Source organism: Vombatus ursinus, unplaced genomic scaffold (assembly GCF_900497805.2).
Source record: "Vombatus ursinus unplaced genomic scaffold, bare-nosed wombat genome assembly UNPS02014778.1, whole genome shotgun sequence".
Lineage (NCBI taxonomy): Eukaryota > Metazoa > Chordata > Mammalia > Diprotodontia > Vombatidae > Vombatus > Vombatus ursinus.
Window position 1 is genome coordinate 25,055,924 of NW_020954556.1, and position 22,294 is coordinate 25,078,217.

The 22,294-nt window shown below is 39.0% G+C and overlaps 1 protein-coding gene across 1 annotated transcript in view; it reads left to right on the top strand.

Annotated features, from left to right (window-relative positions):
* Window positions 1-22,294, top strand: part of SPRED2 (sprouty related EVH1 domain containing 2) — a 168,681-nt gene that overhangs the window by 122,481 nt on the left and 23,906 nt on the right. The window contains exons 2-4 of the mRNA XM_027865479.1: window positions 4,388-4,565; window positions 9,533-9,701; window positions 17,501-17,565. Of these exons, the coding sequence (XP_027721280.1) occupies window positions 4,388-4,565; window positions 9,533-9,701; window positions 17,501-17,565 (412 nt within the window). The remainder of the gene's footprint in view (window positions 1-4,387; window positions 4,566-9,532; window positions 9,702-17,500; window positions 17,566-22,294) is intronic.

Here is a 22,294-nt window from a genome sequence, read left to right on the forward strand (position 1 = left end):
ATTGAATCTGAGCCATTGGCCAGATTTTAAGAATCTGAGCCCCTTAATGGAGGCCAAGATGGATCTTGCATAATAGAGAAGGACCAGAACACCAAGGACCTGGACCACGTGGCCAAGGAAGACTGGTATCTAGATAGAATCAAGGAGTAGAGGTCTAGGGTGGGGCCAGGTGCAGACAATAAAAGGGCAATTAATTAACCGGGAAGGGTCGATGCCTCTGGTGAATGCCAGAGACTTGACCATGTAGGGAAATTCAAGGAGAGTTTTGGGGTGGGGGGGGGTGTTCCAGAGCCTGTACCCCATCAGCATGAGGGGAAAGCTGGAACCCAGAGACCAGTCAGCCCCACATGGAAACCTTACAGAGCCAGCTACTGCGAGGGGGAGGGGGGTGTTTAGAGTGTTTAGGATACCTTTGAGGTTCCCCATCTTTACTCTCTGATGCTAGGAGAATATAAGTTCCTTGAAAGCAGAGACTCATTGGAATCCTAACAACAAGCATATAATAGTTATAGGTGCTTGGTAAATGACTATTGAATGGAATTACAGGCATTCTGGTATTTCTGACTGCAAGATCCTTTCCCAACTCCCCTTCCCTGTTGTTACCTCTTTTCCTGTCCCCCAGTATTGGCATCCCCAGAAGCTTCCTAGCATAGTTCCAGGTACATAATTGGTACGTTATAAATATTTGTTCATTAATTGAGGCACAGAAAGGTTGACTGACTTGGCAGGATCACAAGAAGAGTTAGGAAACCTAGACAAAAGAAGGATTTAAGAAAAAATAACAATGCCTCAATAACTCAAGCCACGTGATCAAAATTCAAAAGCTGAGTTTTGGTTAATGTCTAACATAGGTCCTGTGAAGAAGGCCTTCCTGTAGGACATATCTTCTAGCCTCATGTGTCCCTTTAAAATTCTGTAACCCAGAAATGTGTTTCTGCAGCCTTCACTTTCCTCCATTGTTCCCATCTTGAAACTGTTGTCCCTCTCTCCTTTGATAAAGAAAATAGGCGCCATTTTACTTGACCAGATCAAGAGCTAAATTCCCCTTCCTTGTCCACGTCCCCTCCTACTTCCCCCCACAATAACCCCATCTGTGTTTTTAGCAGATGTTATTTTCTTCTTTCCTTCCAGAAGGAAAAAAAAAGGTGGGGGCAGAGTCTGGGGGGAGAGGGAGCTCTTTCTGTATTCTACCTTTTAATTCTATAGTCTGCGTCAAATTCGTTGTCATTTTTGTTCTGGGTGGGGTTGAATGACTGAAGACCTTAAATACAGAGCAGATAGGAAACAGTTGGCTGGCTGCCCTGCAGCTGGATAATCCAGACAGATATTATTTCCTCCTCAGTTTTCAGTGCTCTGCTTTAACCCTGCTGACTTCTTTTATAGAACCAACCACATGCTTCAGTGCCTCAGTTCATACTGGTTCACTTTTTTTTTTTTTTAGGTTGGTGTATTCTTGGGGGGACAATGGGAGGCAGGGTGTAGGAGTAGAAGAGGACAGGAAGGAAGATTTTGCAAAAAGTAGAAAGTTACAGTAGGGTTGATGGCATGGGGAAGATATCTCTTGGGTTGGCTGATAATCTTCTACCAGCATTTTAAAAATTAATCTCTCCTTGGTAAATGAGAAATGTTAAAGGGATTGCATTAATTTCAATTATGCAAACTTTTTTCTTCACCTGTAATCTCCTCTCTTCTCTCCATTCCCCCTTCTCCCCAAAAAGATGCCCCTAGATGCTAAAGCTCCATAAAAGATAGGTCATGTTTAAACAAGAGGAGTGTGGGGTTTGAGTTCTGCACCTTAGTAATTTCCTGTCAAAATGAACCGGTAACACACATATAGGATTAGGAAGGCAATGTGGTTAACTCTGGGAAATGCCTCAGCCAGCCTGTTCTAAGCCACTGTGGGAAAGATGCCCGAAAAACACAGAAAAGTTTGTGTGTAGCTGATGTGGGGAGGGAGAAAGTAAAAAAGCATTTCTTAACATCTACCAGCTGGAGAACTAGTAAACAAAGCCCAGGGTCTAGAGAAGTAACCCAGCCTCCTGAACTGGTTTTTCCTGGGCAGTCAAGGCCAATGTGTCAAAAACCTAGTTCTTAAATGTGAATTATCCAACTAATTGCTTCAGTTTTCCACTTCATTTTCCATTAAAAGGGGCAGCCTTTCTCCTAGCCCATGGTAATTCTATACATTTTTACAGAAACATGCTGCCAAAAGTTTTTTTTAAAAAAAACATTAGGATGCAGATTTCAGGCTACCGTAGTTCTCAGAATTATCTACAAATAATTAGCTCCCCTTTTTCCTATTTTGCATCTGTATACAAGGAGAGATATTCCAACTCTGTGGTGGACCTTGCTCCTCATTTGATCTCTGATCATTGACAAGCATTGACATTTTATTACCCTGCTTTCCCTTCAGCAAAATGTGAAAATAGCTTGATCACAGCAAGCTCTTGTGACATTTGTGAACCTATAAACATTTTCTACTTAATCAAAAATAATTGAAGATAAATTATTGTGAAAGCATTTGTGTATATATTTCACCTTTGATATATGAAATGTGACTCGACTGTCAGTCACATGCAAATAGACAAATTACCAATTTGATGGTCTTGCGGAAATAAATAATTGTTCCAAAATGTGACAATGAATAAGAAAAGGCTGGATTTGGTCTCTGGAGGAAGCAGGTTTTGGCAGGTTTTCAGAGTAACTTATCATGAAACTAAAGTTATTTAGACTAGCAAATAAAATGGTAAACAGCAGGCTATGTTTTAGATGAGATAGTTGAAAGAAAATGTTTTGTAAGCTATATAAACTGTTTTGTGATTTGCTTTTGATTTGAATGTTTATCATCCTTGTAATCTTACATCAAAATATAACTAGATTCCTGAAATGGTGAGAATCAATTTTTTGTAAAGTCGAATTTTAAGGGTTAAAGACTGTTGCCTTCTTTTTTAGGAAAGTCAAGCTGAGTGGTATAATTTATAGATGCCACATAATACATAGTATAACTGGTTATATTTTCAAAGCTTGTACCCCAAACTGACTTGAAAACAGGCTGTATGAGTTACTCTTTAAACCTTTAAAATAGATGTATATGCCTTCAGATGACCATAAGATTTTAAAATATGAACAAAGAATCATTAAGGAATTGCATTTTATTGTGATTTTTAAGCAACTATCTTTTTTGTTATGATAGTGTAAAGATGTAGTAGGGAATTGCCTGCTAAGTAACATATTTTCCTTTTTAAACAAATTTAATACAATGCAGTTCTTAAATCACAAAGTCACATACAGATTATTAAATCTAAGAGTCCATAGATTTCATCTGGTCTATTCTCCTTCTTTTAGAGAGGGAAAAATCTGAGATGATGAAAGTACCAGGGAATACCAAAGATGGGGAAGTTTTAGTCTCTGCCCATAGAGAAGTCACGAAGTCAGAAGATATTATTTTAATAGCAAAAACACATGGTGGAACCTGAATTGGGAGAGACCTGGGTTCAAATCTCATTTTCAGGACCCACTAACTTTGTGCAGCATGACAAGTCACTCAGTAATAGCCAGCATTTATTTATAAAGCACTGAAAGTTTTCCAAAGTGCTTTACAGACATTATCTCATTTGATCCTTGAGATAACCCTAGGTGGTAAGTGCTATTATTATCCCATATTTCCAGCTGAGGAAATCAAGCAGCTTCCCCAGGGTGATACAGCTAATTAGTGACTGAGGCAGGATTTGAACCTTCGTCTTCCTGTCTCCCAAGACCAGTATTTCCTAGCTGCCTGCCCCTAACCTTTCTGAATCTCTCTGTAAAATGCGAAAGATAATAATACCGTTAATAACTACTTTACAGGATTGTTCTAAGAATCCAATGATAGAATGGGTATCTAATTGCTCTTTATACATCTTTAAAAACTATGTAAATATTCATTGTTATTAAAAGTAAAGTGCTTAGCAATTACATAATTATGGAATGTTTTATCCAGGTTAAAAAGAAAAGTCTGTATTGGATTTCTGCTGTTATTTAAATATCACTTTAAGGTTTACAAAGTGCTTTATATAAATCGTTTCTTTGATCCTCACCACAACCCTAAAAAGGTGTTGCTATAAGTATTTTACCATTTTATAACTAAGACAACTGGGGCTTGCCCATGGTCTCAACTAGTAAATGTAAGAGATAGGATTTTGATCCGTGTCTCTTCCACACTCTATACTATGCCAGGTTGCCTTTCCATAAAAGATAATACCAACCCTCGATTTTATGAGTGCTAGCTTTCGTGCTTACGTCTTGTTTGGGATGTTGGTTGATTGACCCACTGAAAGAGTTTGTTATATGGAGACAAAGCTGATAACATTCTTATCTTACCAAGTTATTTTTGTTGTTGTCATTTTAGTGACAGCTATATTGTTCGTGTCAAAGCTGTGGTTATGACCCGAGATGACTCCAGTGGGGGATGGTTACCTCAAGAAGGAGGTGGTATCAGTCGAGTTGGTGTCTGCAAGGTCATGCACCCAGAAGGGAATGGAAGAAGTGGTTTTCTCATCCATGGGGAACGACAGAGAGACAAACTGGTAAGAACAGATAGAAGACTTGTGGATTAAATTGCTAACAACTGATTTTTTTTCTTGAAGATAAATTAAAAACTTTTCTCCCCAATCCGCTCCCTTCCATTCATGTTTCTCTTTCTCTTAATTCCTAATTCCTAGGAGAAAAGTTTCAGAAGTTAGACTCTGAAGCCAAGGCCAGATTACATAACAAGACCTTTGTTTCAAATAAAGGTTTCATCATCCCCCATACCTTCATCTAGGGGTACTTTACTGTTTTTGTGCCATGGATCCTTTGGGCAGGCTGGTGAAACCTATGCAGCCCTTTTCAGAATGTTTGTGAATGCATAAAATAAAACTTTGGGGGATTACAAAGGAAACCAATTACATTTAAATCTGATTTATCAAAATAGTTGTTTTGGGGGCAGCTAGGTGGTGCAGTGGATAGAGTACTCGCCCTGGAGTCAGGAGGACCTGAGTTCAAATCCAGCCTCAGACACTTGACACTTATTAGCTGTGTGACCCTGGGCAAGTCACTTAACTCCATTGCCTAGCTTAAAAAATAATAATAATAATAATACTTGTTTTTAGAATCCACACATCCTAGGATAAGAACTCTTGCCATAGCCCAAAGTAGTTTCACTTACAACTGAACTGCTTTTCTCAGTCAATGCCAAGTTTTCAAATGTCTAGGTTGTTCTCCCCCACCCCCACCAGATTTAGAACTTCTGCCATCTTAGTGGAATTAAGCAAACTACTCATTCATGGATCAGACCTTCCAGCATTGATGAAGTCAGTCACATTGTATGGCCCAGTGGCAGTGAGAGCTTTGAAAACTAATGCATTATTCAGAGTGAGCTATTCCCGAGTTGGATTGGTAGAGTTAAAATGTGGGGGCAGGTTGTCTCCTGGCTTACTGTTCCTTCCAAATAGATGTTTACCTAAAAGACAGTGTAGCTTTTATTGCACAAAATTAATGAATAAAACATGTTTTGGAGGGAAAAAAAGCAGTAACAGGAAAATTAGCCAAATCAACCTTCTATTGGCATCTGCTTCCTCCCATGATTCTTTGAAGAAGGTACTTTGGTGTTATAGAAACTAAAAATATGTTGAATGCTAAAATCTACTTTAAATTAGCAATACTGTTTATGAAAAAGCTACGAAGTTCTCCTAGGCAGCTTTAACACTCTTCATGTTTGTTGCCTATATTATGTACTGGAAATTTACTTTCAGAAGCCAGAAAAGAGATTCAAAATATTCAACATATCCTCAACTAGTACTGTGTGCTACATAGGAAGTATGTATAATATACATAATGTGAGCCGGTTAATGTTATTCTGAGAATATTAACACTTGCATGCTTGATCTTTATATGTGCTGAATTTGCAATCTGAACATTCCTTTGCAGTCACTTTTCCTTTTTTAAAAGCAGTTAGGAGAGAGACAATTTGAGCGATGGGTCAAAAGATTTACATTTTGACAGTTCTGAGAGCTTTTATTAATAAGCATTGAATGCCAGTATCCTTTACTTCAAGTAATAGTTCTATTATTGAAACATTCATTGTGCATAAGTAGAATTTTTGTAAATGGAAACTTATTTCAGAAATATTAAAAGTCATTGATTTAAAGGAATTGTTTGACAGGAATGATTGATAAAGGAAAAGAAATTGTTTATCTCCAAATTTTTAAAACTTATTTTTCAAAATCTTGATTTCTCATGTAACTTAATTTAAACTAAAATAACATTTTTATATGTGTATGTGTATTATATGCATGTAATATATATGAATATATATATATATATATGCCAAAGCAGTACAACAAAGGTGCTCAGTAAAGACTTAGCATTGGCTGCCCTTCTACATTTTATAGTAACTTGATAATTAATCATTATGGCACAAACGGTATCTCTTGTCCATTCAGCCAACAAGCTACACATAGAGTTCTGTTGTTGGTTCTAAGAAAGCTTAGATGTGACAAAAGCTGCCCTCCTGGAGGGATGGGGACAAGAGCTTCAGGATTGTACCACGTATACACACATTTCAATTCAGACACATGTTAAGCACCTACTGTGTGCAAGGCAGTGTGACAGATAACTCAATGCAGAATAATGCATGGCACCTGCGCAAGGTTGGTGCAGACTGTGTGAGAAAGTGATGGGGACCGAGGAGGTGGTTGTTAAGTTAGACTATAAAGAATGAATAGGCCAAAGGAAAAGGAATGCCAGCACAGAGGGTAGCATGAACATAGCATAGCACATAATGGGCATAACAAACAGTTTTTTCATCATCATTATTATTGTTGTTGTTATCATTAAATTAGTCCCAATTTCTTAAGCTCATTTTATTTCTTCTTCAAAGGGGAAACTGTTGCTTGTTGTAGTGGATTTTTTTTCCCCTTTCTGTTCACATTATTCAGATGACTGGACCAATTTCAGCTTAAAGTTTCCTAGGAGAATTGACCTTTGGGTTGAATCTAAGCATGGAAAATTTCAACCGAAGGATAGTTTTTTCCCCTCAGAAATTATGGGGAAACGGAAGAGTTAGTAAAGTTGGTTCGTTTGTTTTTTAAAAGATTTCATCTAGAGGCTTTTGCAAATTTTAAAATTGCACAGACATTTGTAACAGTAAAAATCCCCAATTTGGACTTTCTCTAATTCTGAATTTATTATTATTCAGACACAGGCTGGTCTGAGCTAAAGTTATTTCCCTTTGTGTTCCCTATTCCACACCAAGCAAAGCTCTATGCAAACAGTAGGCACTCAAGAAAAATAAGTGGTGATTTCAGATTTTAAAAAGCTTTTTTAGGAAGTTTAAAAAATAGTAGTAAACATTAACCAGCAGAGAGAGGGCTAGCCTTGGCGTTAGGAAGAAGTACTGCCTTTGATACATATATAATAATATACAATACATCTATAATCAAGGCTAAGTCCACACCTCTTGGTGTCCCAGGCAAAACTGTCTTAAGGCTATGAATTACAGAGGAGTTGTTGAACTTTATCAGTGGAAGGCATTTCCTTATATCATACTGTTATCATCAGTGATAATAATAACAGTATGTGTGTGTAGCACTTTAAAGTTTTCAGAGTGCTTCACATATATCTCATTTGATAAAAATTATGAAATCACTCCCCCCTCCCCCAAAAAATCCACCTTAGAATTTTTTATTTATTAATAAGTTATGGCAATAAACTGTTTCAATTACAGAAAATAGATGATTATAGATAACTAGAAAAACTACCTGTATGACGTTAGGCAATTTCACTTAATCTTTCTAGGCCTCCATTTCCTTGTCAATAAAACAAATGGTTTGGACAAGGTGACATGAAGGTTCTTTTAGCCTCAAATTTGTGATCCTATTTAGTTTTTAGGGAAATGAAAATCAATGAAGGCTAGGCTAGTCAGGGAGGGTTTCATTAGGGAGATGGTCTTGAACTGAGCTTTGAAGGAGGGGTAGGATTGGAAGAGGAGAGAATGTTTTCATATAACAGGATCAGCAATTTGCCCAGAATCAAGAGTGAGCTTGATGCATTTGTGGGATGTTGTGTCCATCCTGATTCATTATCGTAATTTTTTTTCTTAGAGGGTTTTATAGCTTTCAAAGTATTTCCCATATTTGATCTTATTTGATCTTAACAATTGGATTGTTATCATCCCTATTTCACAGATGAGGAAACAGTTTCAGAGGGGTTACATGACTTGCCCTAGTTGACATGGCTAGTAAGAGACCAGAAAGAACCCAGTTCTTTATTGTACCATTTTTGTGGCAAAAGAAGGAATGACATGATTGGATACCAGTTAGAAAGCTGTTCAGTCCAGCGTCCAAGTAATAAGAGCCTGACCTAGAAATCGTCGATGAGAATGGAAAGGAAAGGCTGGTTACAAAAGGTTTTTCATAGGAAATATTGATGGGCCCTGGTGACTATCTGGATATGGGGGCATAAAGGAGAAGGATAAAGCAAAGATAAGTCCCAAGTTTGAGCCTGGGTAGCAGATAAAAGAGTAGTGTAATAAAGACAGAGACCACAACCAAGTACAGAAGGAGAAAAAAAAAAGCAAATTCATTTTTAAATGGATAGAACTTGACCAAACCATTCAAATCAATACATAGTTGGCTCTGAAGAAAAGGCAAGTTTTAAAGGGTAGGGAGGGATCGTTAGTAGAGAGGTGATAGCTGAAACCTTGAGACTAGATGAAGTAATTGGTTAGAAAATAGGAGAAAGATGAGAACTTATGGAGGAAATTGAGCAGGGGCAGATAGAGAACTAAGCAGGACCAGAAGAATTCAGTATCTCAGTAGCCAAGGGAGGAGAGAATTTTAAGTCAACACTTTCAAATACAGTAGAAAGATCAATGATAATAATATAGTACTTAAAAGTTTGCAAAAGAGCTTTACATACATTATATCATATATGTTTCATAACAGCCTGTGAGGTAGGTACTACTACTAGTATTATTTTCATTTTATAGATGAAGAAACTGAGACTCAGAAGGCTTGTGACTTGGCCATACAGATGGTAAGGGTCAGGGACAGGGTTTCTAAGCCATGTTTTCTTGTTTCCAAGAAACTCTATTATGCCACATGGCCCAAAAAGATAAAATGCCTTTGAGTTGGGAGAGGTAGGGTAGTAGAGGTTGTGGAGTGACAGGGTGCCTGGTACATAGTAGAGGCCTAATAAATATTTGTCGATTGGTGACTAATTTAAGTAGGGAAGCCAGATTGCAGAGTTAAATGGGTGGTAAGAAAACTGAGATAGTGTGTTAAAAGTATTCATTTGAGAAATTTGGTAGCCGGTGCATGCAGAGAAACAAGGTAGCAGATAGAGAAGAAGCAAGGAATAAAGGCGGCTTTGATACTGTTAAAGTTTTTGAGATTGTTGGATTTTCGTAGTTTAAAGGCAGAAGACCGCAATGCCATCTCTTGCTAACTAGGCTTCTAGGCCCCAATTAAAACAATAACACTTATAATTGTCCCCATGTATTTAACTCTTTTAGGTGGTACTGGAATGCTACATAAGAAAAGACTTGGTCTACACGAAAGCAAACCCAACATTTCATCATTGGAAAGTCGATAATAAAAAGTTTGGGCTTACTTTCCAAAGCCCAGCTGATGCACGAGCCTTTGACAGAGGAGTGAGAAAAGCAATAGAAGACCTTATTGAAGGTACTGGATTCTCTAACTGGACTCTGCTGATTTCGTAGTTGGGTTGTGTGAATTTTCAAGTTTTTAACATTTTGTTATAATGCTGTTTGTTGGGGTTATGGGGCTTTTGTTTGGGTTTTGGTTTTTGTGTCTTTGATGTTTTTTTTTTTGTGTAGGGTTTTTTGTTTTGTTTTTTGCTTGAAGGGTATTTCTTGGCAGTTCTCTTGGACTGGATCAGATGGCTAGATGCAAAGACTTGACATCCAGTCCAACCAACATTTATTAAATGCTTACTTTTTGCAAGACTCTATTCCTAGACATTGGATATTCAAAAATTAAACAAAAAGCAAGACCTGCATTCTTGGAGTTTATACTCTCCTGGGCCAGTTGCAATATGTCAGCAGCTAATATCTGATCATTTGAGGAGGACAAAACAGGCATAAACAACCAAGGAAATTAGGAGACGTTTCCCATAAGCAGTGATACGTGGCCTAAATCTTGAATGAAGCCAGAGAATCTAAGAATGGGTTTGGGGAGAGATACTGTAGCGACGTATCTAAAGCAAAAAAGAAAACAGGCCTTATGATAAGGGGAAGTCATTGAGATTGAAGGAAGACCTTTTGGCAACTGCTGCTCATGATATTGGGATACTTAACCAAGACAGGTAGTACTCTTGATAAAGTGAATGTGTCGAAGTTCTAGAAATGAATTCCTTATGCAAATTTATTTTAGTCCTATCCCCAAAACGCCTTTGTTTTGGGGTATGTCCAATTGGCTCCAAACAAACTCACAGTCATATTCTATTAAGAAAAGGCTCCAGGAGGCTGAGCTTCTGGGAAATGATCCAGCAATTTATTCCCTGCCTCCCTGGATTCTGATTTAGTCTGGGATGATCAATCAAACAACCAATAGATATTTCTGGAATAGCTCCTATATAAGTCCATAGGGTATCTAGCATCTGTGGTCAGCCCAGGTCAGTCCAGGAGTGAAGTCCAGTAGTATCTGTTAGCTTTTGAATGGACAGAGTCTCCCTTCTCCAACTGTACCTAAGAGGCAGCTGTTGCCAGATTGGATAGAGTTTTAGGTCTAGAGTCTGAAAGACCTGAGTTCAAATGCAGCCTCACTTACTAGCTTTGTAAGCCAGAGTAAGTCATTTAACCTCTGTCTGCCTCAGTTTTCTAAACTGTAAAGTGGAGCACATAATAGCCCAAGTCTCCCAGGGTTGTTGTGAGGATCAAATGAGATAATATCTGTAAAGTGCTTAGCACAATGCCTGGCACACAGCAGGCCCTTAACAAATGTTTGTTTCCTTCCTTCCAAATCTAGACTACTTTAGCCCCAGATATGATCCAGTATCTCACCATTCTCAGAGGATAATGAATCATAGATTCATTATTTTGGAACTAGAAAGGACCTCAGAGATCATCTAGTCCAACCCCCCGCTTATTTTACAGGTGAGGAAACTGAGGCCCAGATAAGTTAAATGGTTTTCCTAAAGTCCCAGAGGTAGTAAAAGGCAGAGCTGGAATGGGAACTCAGGTCCCCAACCCTAAATACAGTACTCTTTCCATTGTATTATATACTACCATTTGTAGGAAACTGTGTTCTCAAAGGTATTTAGTATTTTATGTGGTACCCAGATATACATATACATATACATATCTCCATTAATTTAAAATAGTTTTGCGCTGCATTCCTTTTAAGCAGAGGCATGGACTAAATGACTTCTACCCCTTCCTATATTGACAACCTTGAGGCAAAAATATAAAGAAGTACTCATATAGTCTGTGCCGTTCATTAGTTATCTTAATTTTAGAGTTGGAAAGGGCTTTAGAGATTGTCGAATCCATTCTCCCACATTTTACAGACCAACATCCTATTGGTTGCTAATTTATGGATATTTCTTCTCTCTGGATGAGCAACAAAAAGGAATTTTGATTTTTGTTGGTTTTTCCAATAACCTTTGTGCTTTCCAAAGGGACATACTAGCTGGTTTATAAAAAACATGAGAATGAATCAACTTTTTGTGTCTATGAATCTATCAACAAAAACACTGTATTTTAAAATAAAACTAAAAATCTTAGCACCTAACTAATCATAGTCATCTTTTATATTCTACATTCTAAAGAACAGGAATCACAGAATTTTAGAAATGGAAGAGAACATAGGTCATCTAGCGTGATCCCTCTCTGCAGCATTTTACAGCTGAGGAAACTGAGACCAAGAGAAGTCAAGGGACTTGCCACCCAGATAGTTAATACTCTTGTCTCATACCCTCTTCTCCACCCCTTAAGTCTAACTTCCAACTCTACTACTTAAAAGTGAAATTGTTCTCACCAACAAGTTTTTTTTCCTAAAAAAAGATCTTTTTTTTTTTAAGTCCCTACATTTTCCCCCATATGCTTTCCCAGTCCCAGAGCACCATCATAATAGCAAAGATTTTTTTTAACATATTTAGCAAAATTGATTAGTAGTCAGTCAGCTCATAAACGTATATTAAGCACCTACTATGTGCCAAGCCCTGTTCTAAGCACTGGGGGTGCAAATAAGTAAATGAAAGACAATCCCTGCCCTCAAGGAACTTAGAGCCTAATGGGAGAAGATAATACCCAAAAGGAAATTGAAAAGCAGGGAGAGGAAGACGGTCTGGAGACATGATGGAGTTTAGTCCAAAGGAGTACTGCCAGGTGGAAAGCGGGAGCTTTGGGAGGAGTCCTTTGCTCAGGGATCCAATCAGAGGGTACTAATGAGTACTAAGGCTGTTGCAGTCTTGAAGGATAATTAATCTCCTGATAACTAGGTTCCTGGCACCATGATAGAGTCCAGTATATCCATCCCAAAAAACCCCAACCCTTATTTTCCACAATGTTTCACATCCTGGACTCCTTTGACTCTGCAAAGGGGCAGGGTGATGTCTTTTCTCATATGTCTTCTTGAGGCCAAGCCTATTCTTTATAATTTCATAATATTCATCTTCAGCTGTTACCAACAGACTCTTTAATTACTCATTCCAATGGCCAATTTTTAGACTTTAAAGTTTTTTCACCTCTCTAGCTTTTGACTCTCTTGAACAGATGTCCAAGAAAGGATAACCTTTTCTACCTTAGTTCCTGAAACACCAATACTCTTCTGGTTCTTCTTTCATCTCTCACTGTGCTTCTCTTTTGCTGTGTCTTCTACCATCTTCTTGACTTCTTAAGGAAGATAAAGGAATGGAGAAAGGAGACAAGCATTAGTAAGCACCTGCTATGTGCCAGGTACTGTAGTTAGCACTTTACAAATATTATCTCATTTGATCCTCACAGCAGCCCTGGGGAGTAGGTGCTGTTATGGTCCCCATTTTGTAGTTGAGAAAACTGAGGCAAAGAGTGTTTAAGTGAGTTGCTGAGGGCTGCACAGCTAGTCTGAGGCTGGATTTGAACTCAGGTCTCCCTGACTCCAGGTCCAGCTTTCCATCAACTGTGCCAGCTTGCTGCCTCTAGATGTTCACCACTGGTCAGCCTTGGGCCTTTTCAACATCCTCTTCCTTCACTCCCTGGCTTTTAGCTACTGCACCTACAAACATGACTTCTACGTCTCCTTGTCCACCCCTGACCTCTCTTCAGAGCTTCAGATCTGCTTCTCCAATTAACTATGGGACATTTCCACTCAGGTGTCCTACCTTGACCTTAATACATCCAATCTGAATTTCAGATTAAAATTTAACACACATATTAATTGCTAACTATGTGCAAGGATCCTCTACTATTTGAGGCAATGTAGCATGGTGAATAAAATGGGGGACTTGTCATCAGAAAGATCTGAATTCTACTCAGTTTTCTCTGATGCTTACTAACTATATGACCAAGGTCACAAAGTCACTTAAATCCTCTGAGCTTCAGATAACTCCCCAGGACTTACCTGTTAAGTTGTCTGCTATCTACTGTCTGCTAAGTTGGGTTGGTGGAGGGTGGGCCAACACTGGTGACATCTCAGATCCTTGGGTATTGTGTTGATGGATGTGGAAAGCCCTTAGCATTGAGCTTCAGCGTTTCTGTCAGTGGTTTTGCCATGTACCCAGTCTCCTGCATCACATCTTTTGTGATGACCAGTCTTTGAGTCTTCCTTCTGCCTCACCTCTCCTATCCAGTCAGTTACCAAATCCTTTTGAATATGCCTCCCCCAAATCTCTCACCTTTATTCCCTTTTCTCCATGCTCACTGCTAACACTTCATCCATTACTACCACCCCTGTCTACACTGCCAAAATAACCTCCTAACCAATTTCATTCTTGTTCTCCTCTCTAATCCATCCTTCACATTGATGGCAGCAAATTGTCTTTATTTTCCACTGATCTAGTCTTAGCAGCAGATAGAACACTAGGCTTGGAGTCAGGAAGACCTGAGTTCAAATCTGGCCTCAGACATTTACTAGCTGTGGGACCTAGAGCAAGCCACTTAACCTCTGTTTGCCACAGTTTCTTCCATTGTAAAATGGGGATAATAACAACACCTACCTCATAAGATTGTTGTGAAGATTAAATGGGATGATAGTTTTAAAGCACTTAGCATAATGCCTGGCACATAGTAGGAGCTATATAAATAACTGTTCTCCCCCATCCTTCCTCAATTCCTCCTGTCTTGTTAGTGGCACTCCCTACTGTTTATCAAGTTCAAACTCATTAGCTTAATATTCAGGGACCTCCACAATCTGGTACTTATTCTCCTTTTAGATTCTTATTTCATTCTGCTTCCATATATTATCAGGAGGTAGACTTTTGTAGTTTGGGGTAACATTACACAAAAATGTTAGGCACAATGATGAACTTGTTTGGTGCCATTGTAGATTAATCACAATCTTGTGCCCTAAAGAAAAACTCCTGGGTAAAGAGAGGAGGAGGTTGGGGGTGACTTCTGTATATTTTAACTACCTGTCCTTTGAATACACTCTACTGATTTTATTTTCCCTTCGCTTCAGTGATGAAATTAAAGTTATTGTTCAGAAACAGCTCTGCTTTTTTTTTTCTTTTAACATTGGCAGTACAGTGGTATTTGCTTCTCAATGAAACCAAAAATTAAATAAGGAACTAGTTTTTAAGGAGAAAATTTGTTTTCTACTTTTTTTTTTGTTTTTCCCTAAATAGCATCAAGCTTACAGATTTAATCCAGAATGACTAAATACTATCTATTGAATCATGTCACACTCATGCCATTCAAGGTTGCCTGCAATAGATTACGAAGCATGGCTGTCAGGGTTGGTGGCCAGGATCCACAGGCACAGACTACAGAAACAGTCTGCCTTCCAGCCCATTCAGCAAGCAGACTCTGGATTCTTCTCATTGAGAAAGATATATGACTAAGGATGACATGTGAACAGCCAAATCAGAACTTCCTTTGGAAGTTATATTTATTTTAAAAAAAAACTGTTTTAATCTATTTGAGCAATAATAGCATGTTCTTCAGTCATTATTGGGTGTGGGAAAAGATGGGTGAAAGTAGCTTTTAAAAAAAGTACATGGCCTCAAACTCATTTAAGCACACAAGGGTTTTAGTCTATTATTAAATGCAACTGTGTGGAGGCTAAACAGATAAACAAATGCATTTTCCAAATCTAGGGTTGTCATAAAAGGCAAGTGTTTAAAATGTAAGCATGAAACATACCTTCAAAATTGTTGATGAAGCGGACTTCAGTCCACATCTCTATCATTAGTAATAGCTAGCTTTTATATAGCTCATTAAGGTTTGCCAAGCACCTTGTATATATCATCTCATTTGAACCTCAAAATGGCCCTGGGAAGTAGATGCTATTATCCCCATTTTGCAGATAAGGCTGAGAGAGGTTAAGTGACTTGCCCAGGGTCACACAGCTAGTACATGACTGAGGCAGGATTTAATTTCAGATCTTCCTGACTCTAAATCTATAAACAGCACCACTTGGTTAGTAGTTAGGGATTGCTCCTGTTACCTGGAATGGATTCTGTTCCATCTTAATTTATCTGGGCACTATCCTTTGCTTGGCTCTGATGTCAGTATACTCTCTAACTTACTTTGAGTTGGTTTTGGGGCGGCTAGGTGGTGCTGTAGATAAAGCACTGGCCCTGAGTTCAAATCTAGCCTCTGACACTTACAAGTGTGTGACCTTGGACAAGTTCTTCACCCTAATTGCCTCCTCACCAAAATTTTTTCAAGGGGGCTTTGAAGGGAGGAGTTCTGATGCTCAGTTGAAATCATGATGGAGAGATGGGTATATGTGCCAATAGTAAGTTTATTTGGTTGTTTTGGTACTTCTCAGGTACTGTATTGGAATATTTAGACAACTGTTCCTCACACCTTTTCTAGGGGGAATATTTGGGGGGGGGAGGCACTAGGCAATGAGATTAAGTGACTTGCCTAGGGTCACACAGCTCGTAAGTGAGGTCAGATTTGAACTCAGGTCCTCCTGACTCCTGACTCCAGGACTGGTGCTCTATCCACTGTGCCACCTAGCTGCCCCTAGGGGGAATATTTTAATCTTCTTGTATATTGGTAGAGGAGAAAATATAGACTCTTAGATCCATAACTAGAAGGTGTCTTAGAGGCCATCTAGATCACCTCCTCTTCCTTTTTACAGATAAGAAAACCGAGGCCCAAGTTAGTGGCTTGCCCAAGGTCACATATGTAGTATCGTTGTTCCTGAAAATCCTAACCAAAGAATGGGTCAGAGCTTAATTTTTAATCATTTTACAAAAGGGGGAGGGAAGGGAGACTGAATAAAAAGCTGATAATTTTGTATATTTTTTTCTTGCCAACCACTAACTTCATTTTAATTACTCCACACATTATTAATCCTGATAGGAAAAGAAAAGAGGGTAGGCCATGCCTGCTTGTAAATATAAGCTTTCTTTGTTTAGTCTCTTTTCCAAGAATATTTATATACACTTGCATACCAGGATGAAGAAAGATGTGAAGTTGTAAATAAACTTAGCTTTCATTGGCTGATTCCTGTTCCAGCATGAGATAAGCTGGGTTTTGGGGTTTTTTTCTGACATGCACCTAAGTTTCAGCTGAAGACAGCAGGGTGTAAATAAGTCCCCAGAATTCTAAGTACCACCAGAAGAAGCAGTGCAGTTAAGGGTCCAAAAATCCAATCTTCAGCCTTTTCCAGAGATCCTTACTTCTAAGTCATAAGAGTTGGCACGATCTGGCTTTGAAGAGTCCTAGAATGTTTGGACCTGGAAGTGATCCCAGAAATCATTAAACCCATTTCCCTCATCCTCCGCCATGCACAAACAGGGCCAGAGAAGTTGCCCAAGGTCAAACAGGTCATTAATGACCAGTCCAGCACTGCTTGTTAACTGACTTAAGCAAAGTTCTGCTCGGATTCCTCATCATGGCATAGCAGTAACCCTTGGGATCTCAAATGCTTCCTCAGTGAAGCATAAAGTATGAAAAGGCCTGTCAGTCCAGTAAGCTTCAAGGACTGGAGATCCAGTAATGAATAGGAGTGGTGTCTCATATGATGGGTTTACCCCAGATCTGAGAGGTTCGTGACTAGAGGGTTGGTTCCTGCATGGCCATTTATTTGGCCATCATGATTTATGGAGACCATTTACCAAAATAGAGGTGGTTACAGTCTGCATCAGTAGAAGGGGCTGTGTGGATCTTGAGGCATTGAAATTATAAAATGTTTGCTGGTTTTTTTTGTATTTTATTAGTGTTAATCCATATTGGCCAGAAACACATAGCAGAATAATTGACATTATTCTTGAAAGTATAATGTATTCCTCATGGCCGACTTTTCTTTATATATATATATATATGTATATATATATATATTTTTTTTTTTTCCCATCTCCTTTCTAGGATCTACAACTTCTTCTTCAACAATCCATAATGAAGCCGAGCTTGGAGACGACGACGTTTTTACAGTAAGTGCACTTAGTCCATTGGGTTTGGTTGTTTTTTTTTTCTTCTTCAGATAATTGGATGAAGAATCAAAAACGTTCCATTTATGGGTTCCAGTTACAGGCATGAGATAACGCTTTCAGCCTGCACTTGATTCTTTTCTTCAAATGCTATCATTGAGTGTGTGTATCCTTTCACATTTTCATCCATTCTAATTTCTCGTTCTTTGGGCTTTGTACTGTCACAGGTAAAGATAATATCACACAAAGCCAGCACCCAAAGGATCCTCCTTTGTGAAAGGTTCTTCTCTTTTCTTTAAATATACTTCCTGTAGCTTTGGGGTAGATTTCTCTTTCTTGATTCTTTTTTTTTTTTAAACATGGCTAAAACAGAAATCTGTTTTATATGACTACGCATATTTGTAATATATTTTGTTTTTCATGCCTTCTCAGTAGGGAGGGGAGGGGAAGGCAGAGAATTTGGAAATTTAAAAAAAAAAAGAAAGAAGTCTCTATGCTTCAAAAGCAAACAAATTTTTAAAAATAAAAAGACCAAGGGAGAATAGAGGTTTGGGGTAAGGGTTATAAGGGAAAGGCACTTGACTAAATATGTTACAGCCCAATCAGTTACTTTCTGTGATGTGCACTGTCATTTAATGTCAGACCATAAGCATTTTATCATATGCCAACTCAACCCAGGGTTGTGGATTACACAAAAGTAGAAGAAATAGAATCTCTGCCTTCTTATTAGGTAAAGAAGATTGATATAAGACGGGTTTGTTTTTGGTGGGTTTTGTTTTTTTTTTTTAAGATACGTAAGACATTGTATAATAAATGTGGTAGGTGTTCAAAAACAGGACAGATTGATAAGAGCTGGAGGTGATTAGGGAAAAAACATTGTAGAGGAGGTGAAATATTTTGGGGGCTCTTCAAGAGGGGATTTGGGGTTAAAGAACCTGACTTCATATTCTTACACTGCTCCCTACTACCTGTGTGGTCTTGGGAACATCACTTAACCTCCCCTGGTCCTCAGGTTTAATGATCTCTTAAGCTTCCTTAGAGCTCCGAAGTCTGTGATCCTATGAGTAAAGGCTTGGAGCTAAGAGTGAAGATAATGTGTGCCCAGGACAGTGAGGAGACCCTGTTTGACTTGAAAAGCACCACCCACAGAGCTCGTTTACCTTCATAAAATGACTGGTACGATGTGGGTCTGAGCAGGCTTCCTTTAGTGCTCTGACCAGATCCTCTCCACAGTTGGCATGTTGCTGATATCATCTGTTCCTTTGTCACAGTTCACAGAGACAAACAACAGCAGGCGGGTTAAAAGGTGGCTTCCTGTACTCCGGAGCAAAGTTATCCTTAGCAGCTGCTTCCCAGCTACCTGCCAGCAGTGATTTATAGAAGTGGGGGGGGGGGGGGGGGAGAAGAGGCCTGATTGAAGCCAGAATAGCTTATTGCTGTCCAGTTATCTGTAGAGTTATGTTTGCTGTGAGAGGTTAAAGCATGTTTCTAAGTTTCTTTCCAATGCCTGTAAAACTGGGGTAGAAATTTTACTTAATTTACCTGTATGTGAAATGAGGCACAATGGAATTATAGAAAGGGGATTTGGAGATCACCTAGTTCTACCCCTTTCTTTTTCAGATAAAAAAAAAAAAGTTCAGTCCAGAGACAGAAAATGACCCATCTTAGGTCACACTTAGAGCAAGGAGCAAATGCGAGACTAGACTCTGAGTCCCCTGAATCCCAATGTTCTTAAATCAATGTACTTTAAAATAGGGCATATTAGGGGCAACTAGATGGCGCAGCGGATAGAGCACTGGCCCTGAAGTCAGGAGGACCTGAGTTCAAATCCAGCCTCAGAGCAAACACTTGACACTTACTAGCTGTGTGACCCTGGGCAAGTCACTTAACCCCAATTGCTTTAAAAAAAATATTTTTTTATTAAAAAAAAATAGGGCATATTACTAATGGCAAAGAGATTTGAGGAGAAGGAAGGGTCTGTCAAGGTGTACCTAATGTCTTACATATCTAACTCTTAGCTGAGGAGGGCCGAATTTAGGAACCTCCAAACGGAAATATGTGTAGACACCCACAAGCCACGAACAAAGAGGTCTCCTACAGTTTCCTTATAATCATAACTATGGCAGTAAATAACATACCGCTGAAACTCAAGTGAAAGAAATGAGCAGCAGTTCTTAAATAATGTGCATTTTTACCCTTGAAGATGAGGCTACAATGGTCCAAGCTAGTTGTGTCTTATACTTGTATGAAATAACTGGTGAGGAGTTTTAGTATTTGTTTCTTAATGAGAAGCTGGAAGACCAGCCCACAGTTCAGGATTAGCTGAGTAAGAGTGTGTGTGTGTAAAACTAGCCTTATGTAATATATTCTATCTAGTTTTATATGTTCAGTAGTTTAGTATATGGATTGGAGCTTATTCCCCAAGTATCATTTCTGCAAGCTTTTGGTTATTCAGGTTTCATATCATTCTCCCTTGCTACCCAGCCTTTTAATTCCTCAAAAAATACATTTATCGATCTGCATATGTATAAGATGCATTTCTCCCCAGCATATTAAATTTTAAACTTAAGAGACCGTTCCAACGTCAGAACTCTTTGATTCTTGCCACCCTTCAGTGGGTTGCTTACTACTCCAGTTGTTTTACATGACCCCAAGGGTACTGCAGCTTTGGGGGTCTTCTGTGGGAGTCATCTCTGTCACGTGGAGATCTCCATGTGAATTGGTTCTGGAGTGGAATAGATTGGATCAAAGAGAAAGTGCTGGACATACACTCAAACTTAGGTTACCTTTTAAGATCCATTCACAGTCTCAATCCACCCTGTATTCCTAGGCTGATTACATGTTATTCCCCCTGCACCCAAGCCAAGCGGGAGTCCTTGCTGGTCCCCATTATGCCACATTCCATCTCCTGCTCTGTGCCTTGGCATAGGCTGTCTGTCTCTCATGCCTGGAATGTACTCTTCCTCACTTTGGCCCTAGGCTCCTAGATCCCTTCAGGGCTCAGATCAAGCGGCTTTTCCTGATTCCCCCAGTCATTAGTTCCCTGCTCCTCCACACTCCCCATGCCCAGTCATTTTGTATTTGTTTGGTATTTATTTATCATTTTGTATTTTATTTATCTCTGTACATGTTGGTTCCCCTCCTAGACCATAAGGTCCTTGAGGGCAGGGACTGTTTCATTTTCTTGTCTCTGTATTCACAGAGCCTTGCAGAGTAGTTCGAGGAGTAGGTGTTTAATGTTGAGCTGGATTTTCAGTTCCACAGTCTTGCTGCTTTTCCCTCTTTGTCCCTTATAACCAATCTGTGGACATTCATCTGTACATGAGGTTACCTGCCCTTCTCTGCATGAAGCTTACCTGCAACACTCAACCTCCATCAGCAGATAATTTGAATCCACTGTCTTTTTTTTTTTTAAGCAGTTTGAGGGACTGTGATGGGCCCTATAGTCTGTAAATGGGGTGAGTAGATTTCATCCCTAGCCTAATGCTTAGAAATACACCAAGAAGCACTCTACAAAGGGGCATTTTGAGTTTATAGAAGTTCTCAAGAATGGTATAGCCGGGAGTAAAGTTGCCAGATAAAAAAATTAAAGAACACTGGGTTATACTTAGCTAGATGCCAAATTCCTGTTCTTTAGCAATATCAGTTCATAAAAATCTGGCCATCTATATACTGTTGCAGTCTTCTAAAGCCATTCTTAATCTTTTTGGATAGATAATAGTAGCCTGTTTAAATTATGGTCCTTGGAGCATGCAGCTGAGGGGTGTGGGTGGGTGTGGGGGAGGGGGGTATATATAAATGCTTGCTCACTATATAGTCTAATCTGTAATCTGTGGTTGTCTCCTTGGCATTTCAGCAGCTGTGGCTGTGTGAATAGCAAAATTCTGATTTTAAAATTGAAGATTAAGGGAGATTTATGTATATATACATACATGCATACATACATATGTGTGAGTGAATGCGTGTGTGTGTGTGTGTGTGTGTGTGTGTGTGTGTGTATTTATATTTTTTCAGGCATTTTGCCCTATTATGTTAGTAGCTTTTACAGTTCATTAAAAGCCACAAAAGAATGGGATTTCCTGGAATCTTGTAGAGCAGTCTATTAGCTCCTGGGGTTCACCTCCCTACTGGTTTGGCCTGTGATTTATTGGAGTAGAATAGTGAACCCTCTCTCCCCTCCCCACCTTGTGTTGCAAAGGATTAGACTAAAGTGATAAAGAGCTTTGATGGAATGGAGGTTGGGAGAGATAAGTCTGAAAAGGGAATATTTTAGGCTTGTTTTTTGTTTTCCCCAAATCTTATTCATAAGGAGCTGAAATTTCAGGCAGATGTTAACATCCTGTTTAATGGACATTTTTTTCACCATTGATTGTTTGGGCTGTTTTTCCCAACTCTAACAATTATATTAAAAATGTTGAGAAAATGTTATGGATCCCTTGAAGGGACAATCTCAATTTCTTTCAGCCAAATGAATTTTTGCAATTTGCTTTGTGTGTTGGGGAGGGAAGAATTGGGAAAGAACACAATAACTATGGTAAAACGGACACCACTGTTTTTTAGTGCCGGGTATTGAACTCAAGGGAGTTTTATTTCATAAAGAGGAAATTAACCTTTTAGTGGCTGCCCCTGTATTCACTGTAGCCTATTAGGAAGCAATCTGTACTTCCTGTTTGGGGATTTGGGTGGTCTCTTTTCTGTTGTGAGGATGCATATAGGGAGTATAACAGGAGTT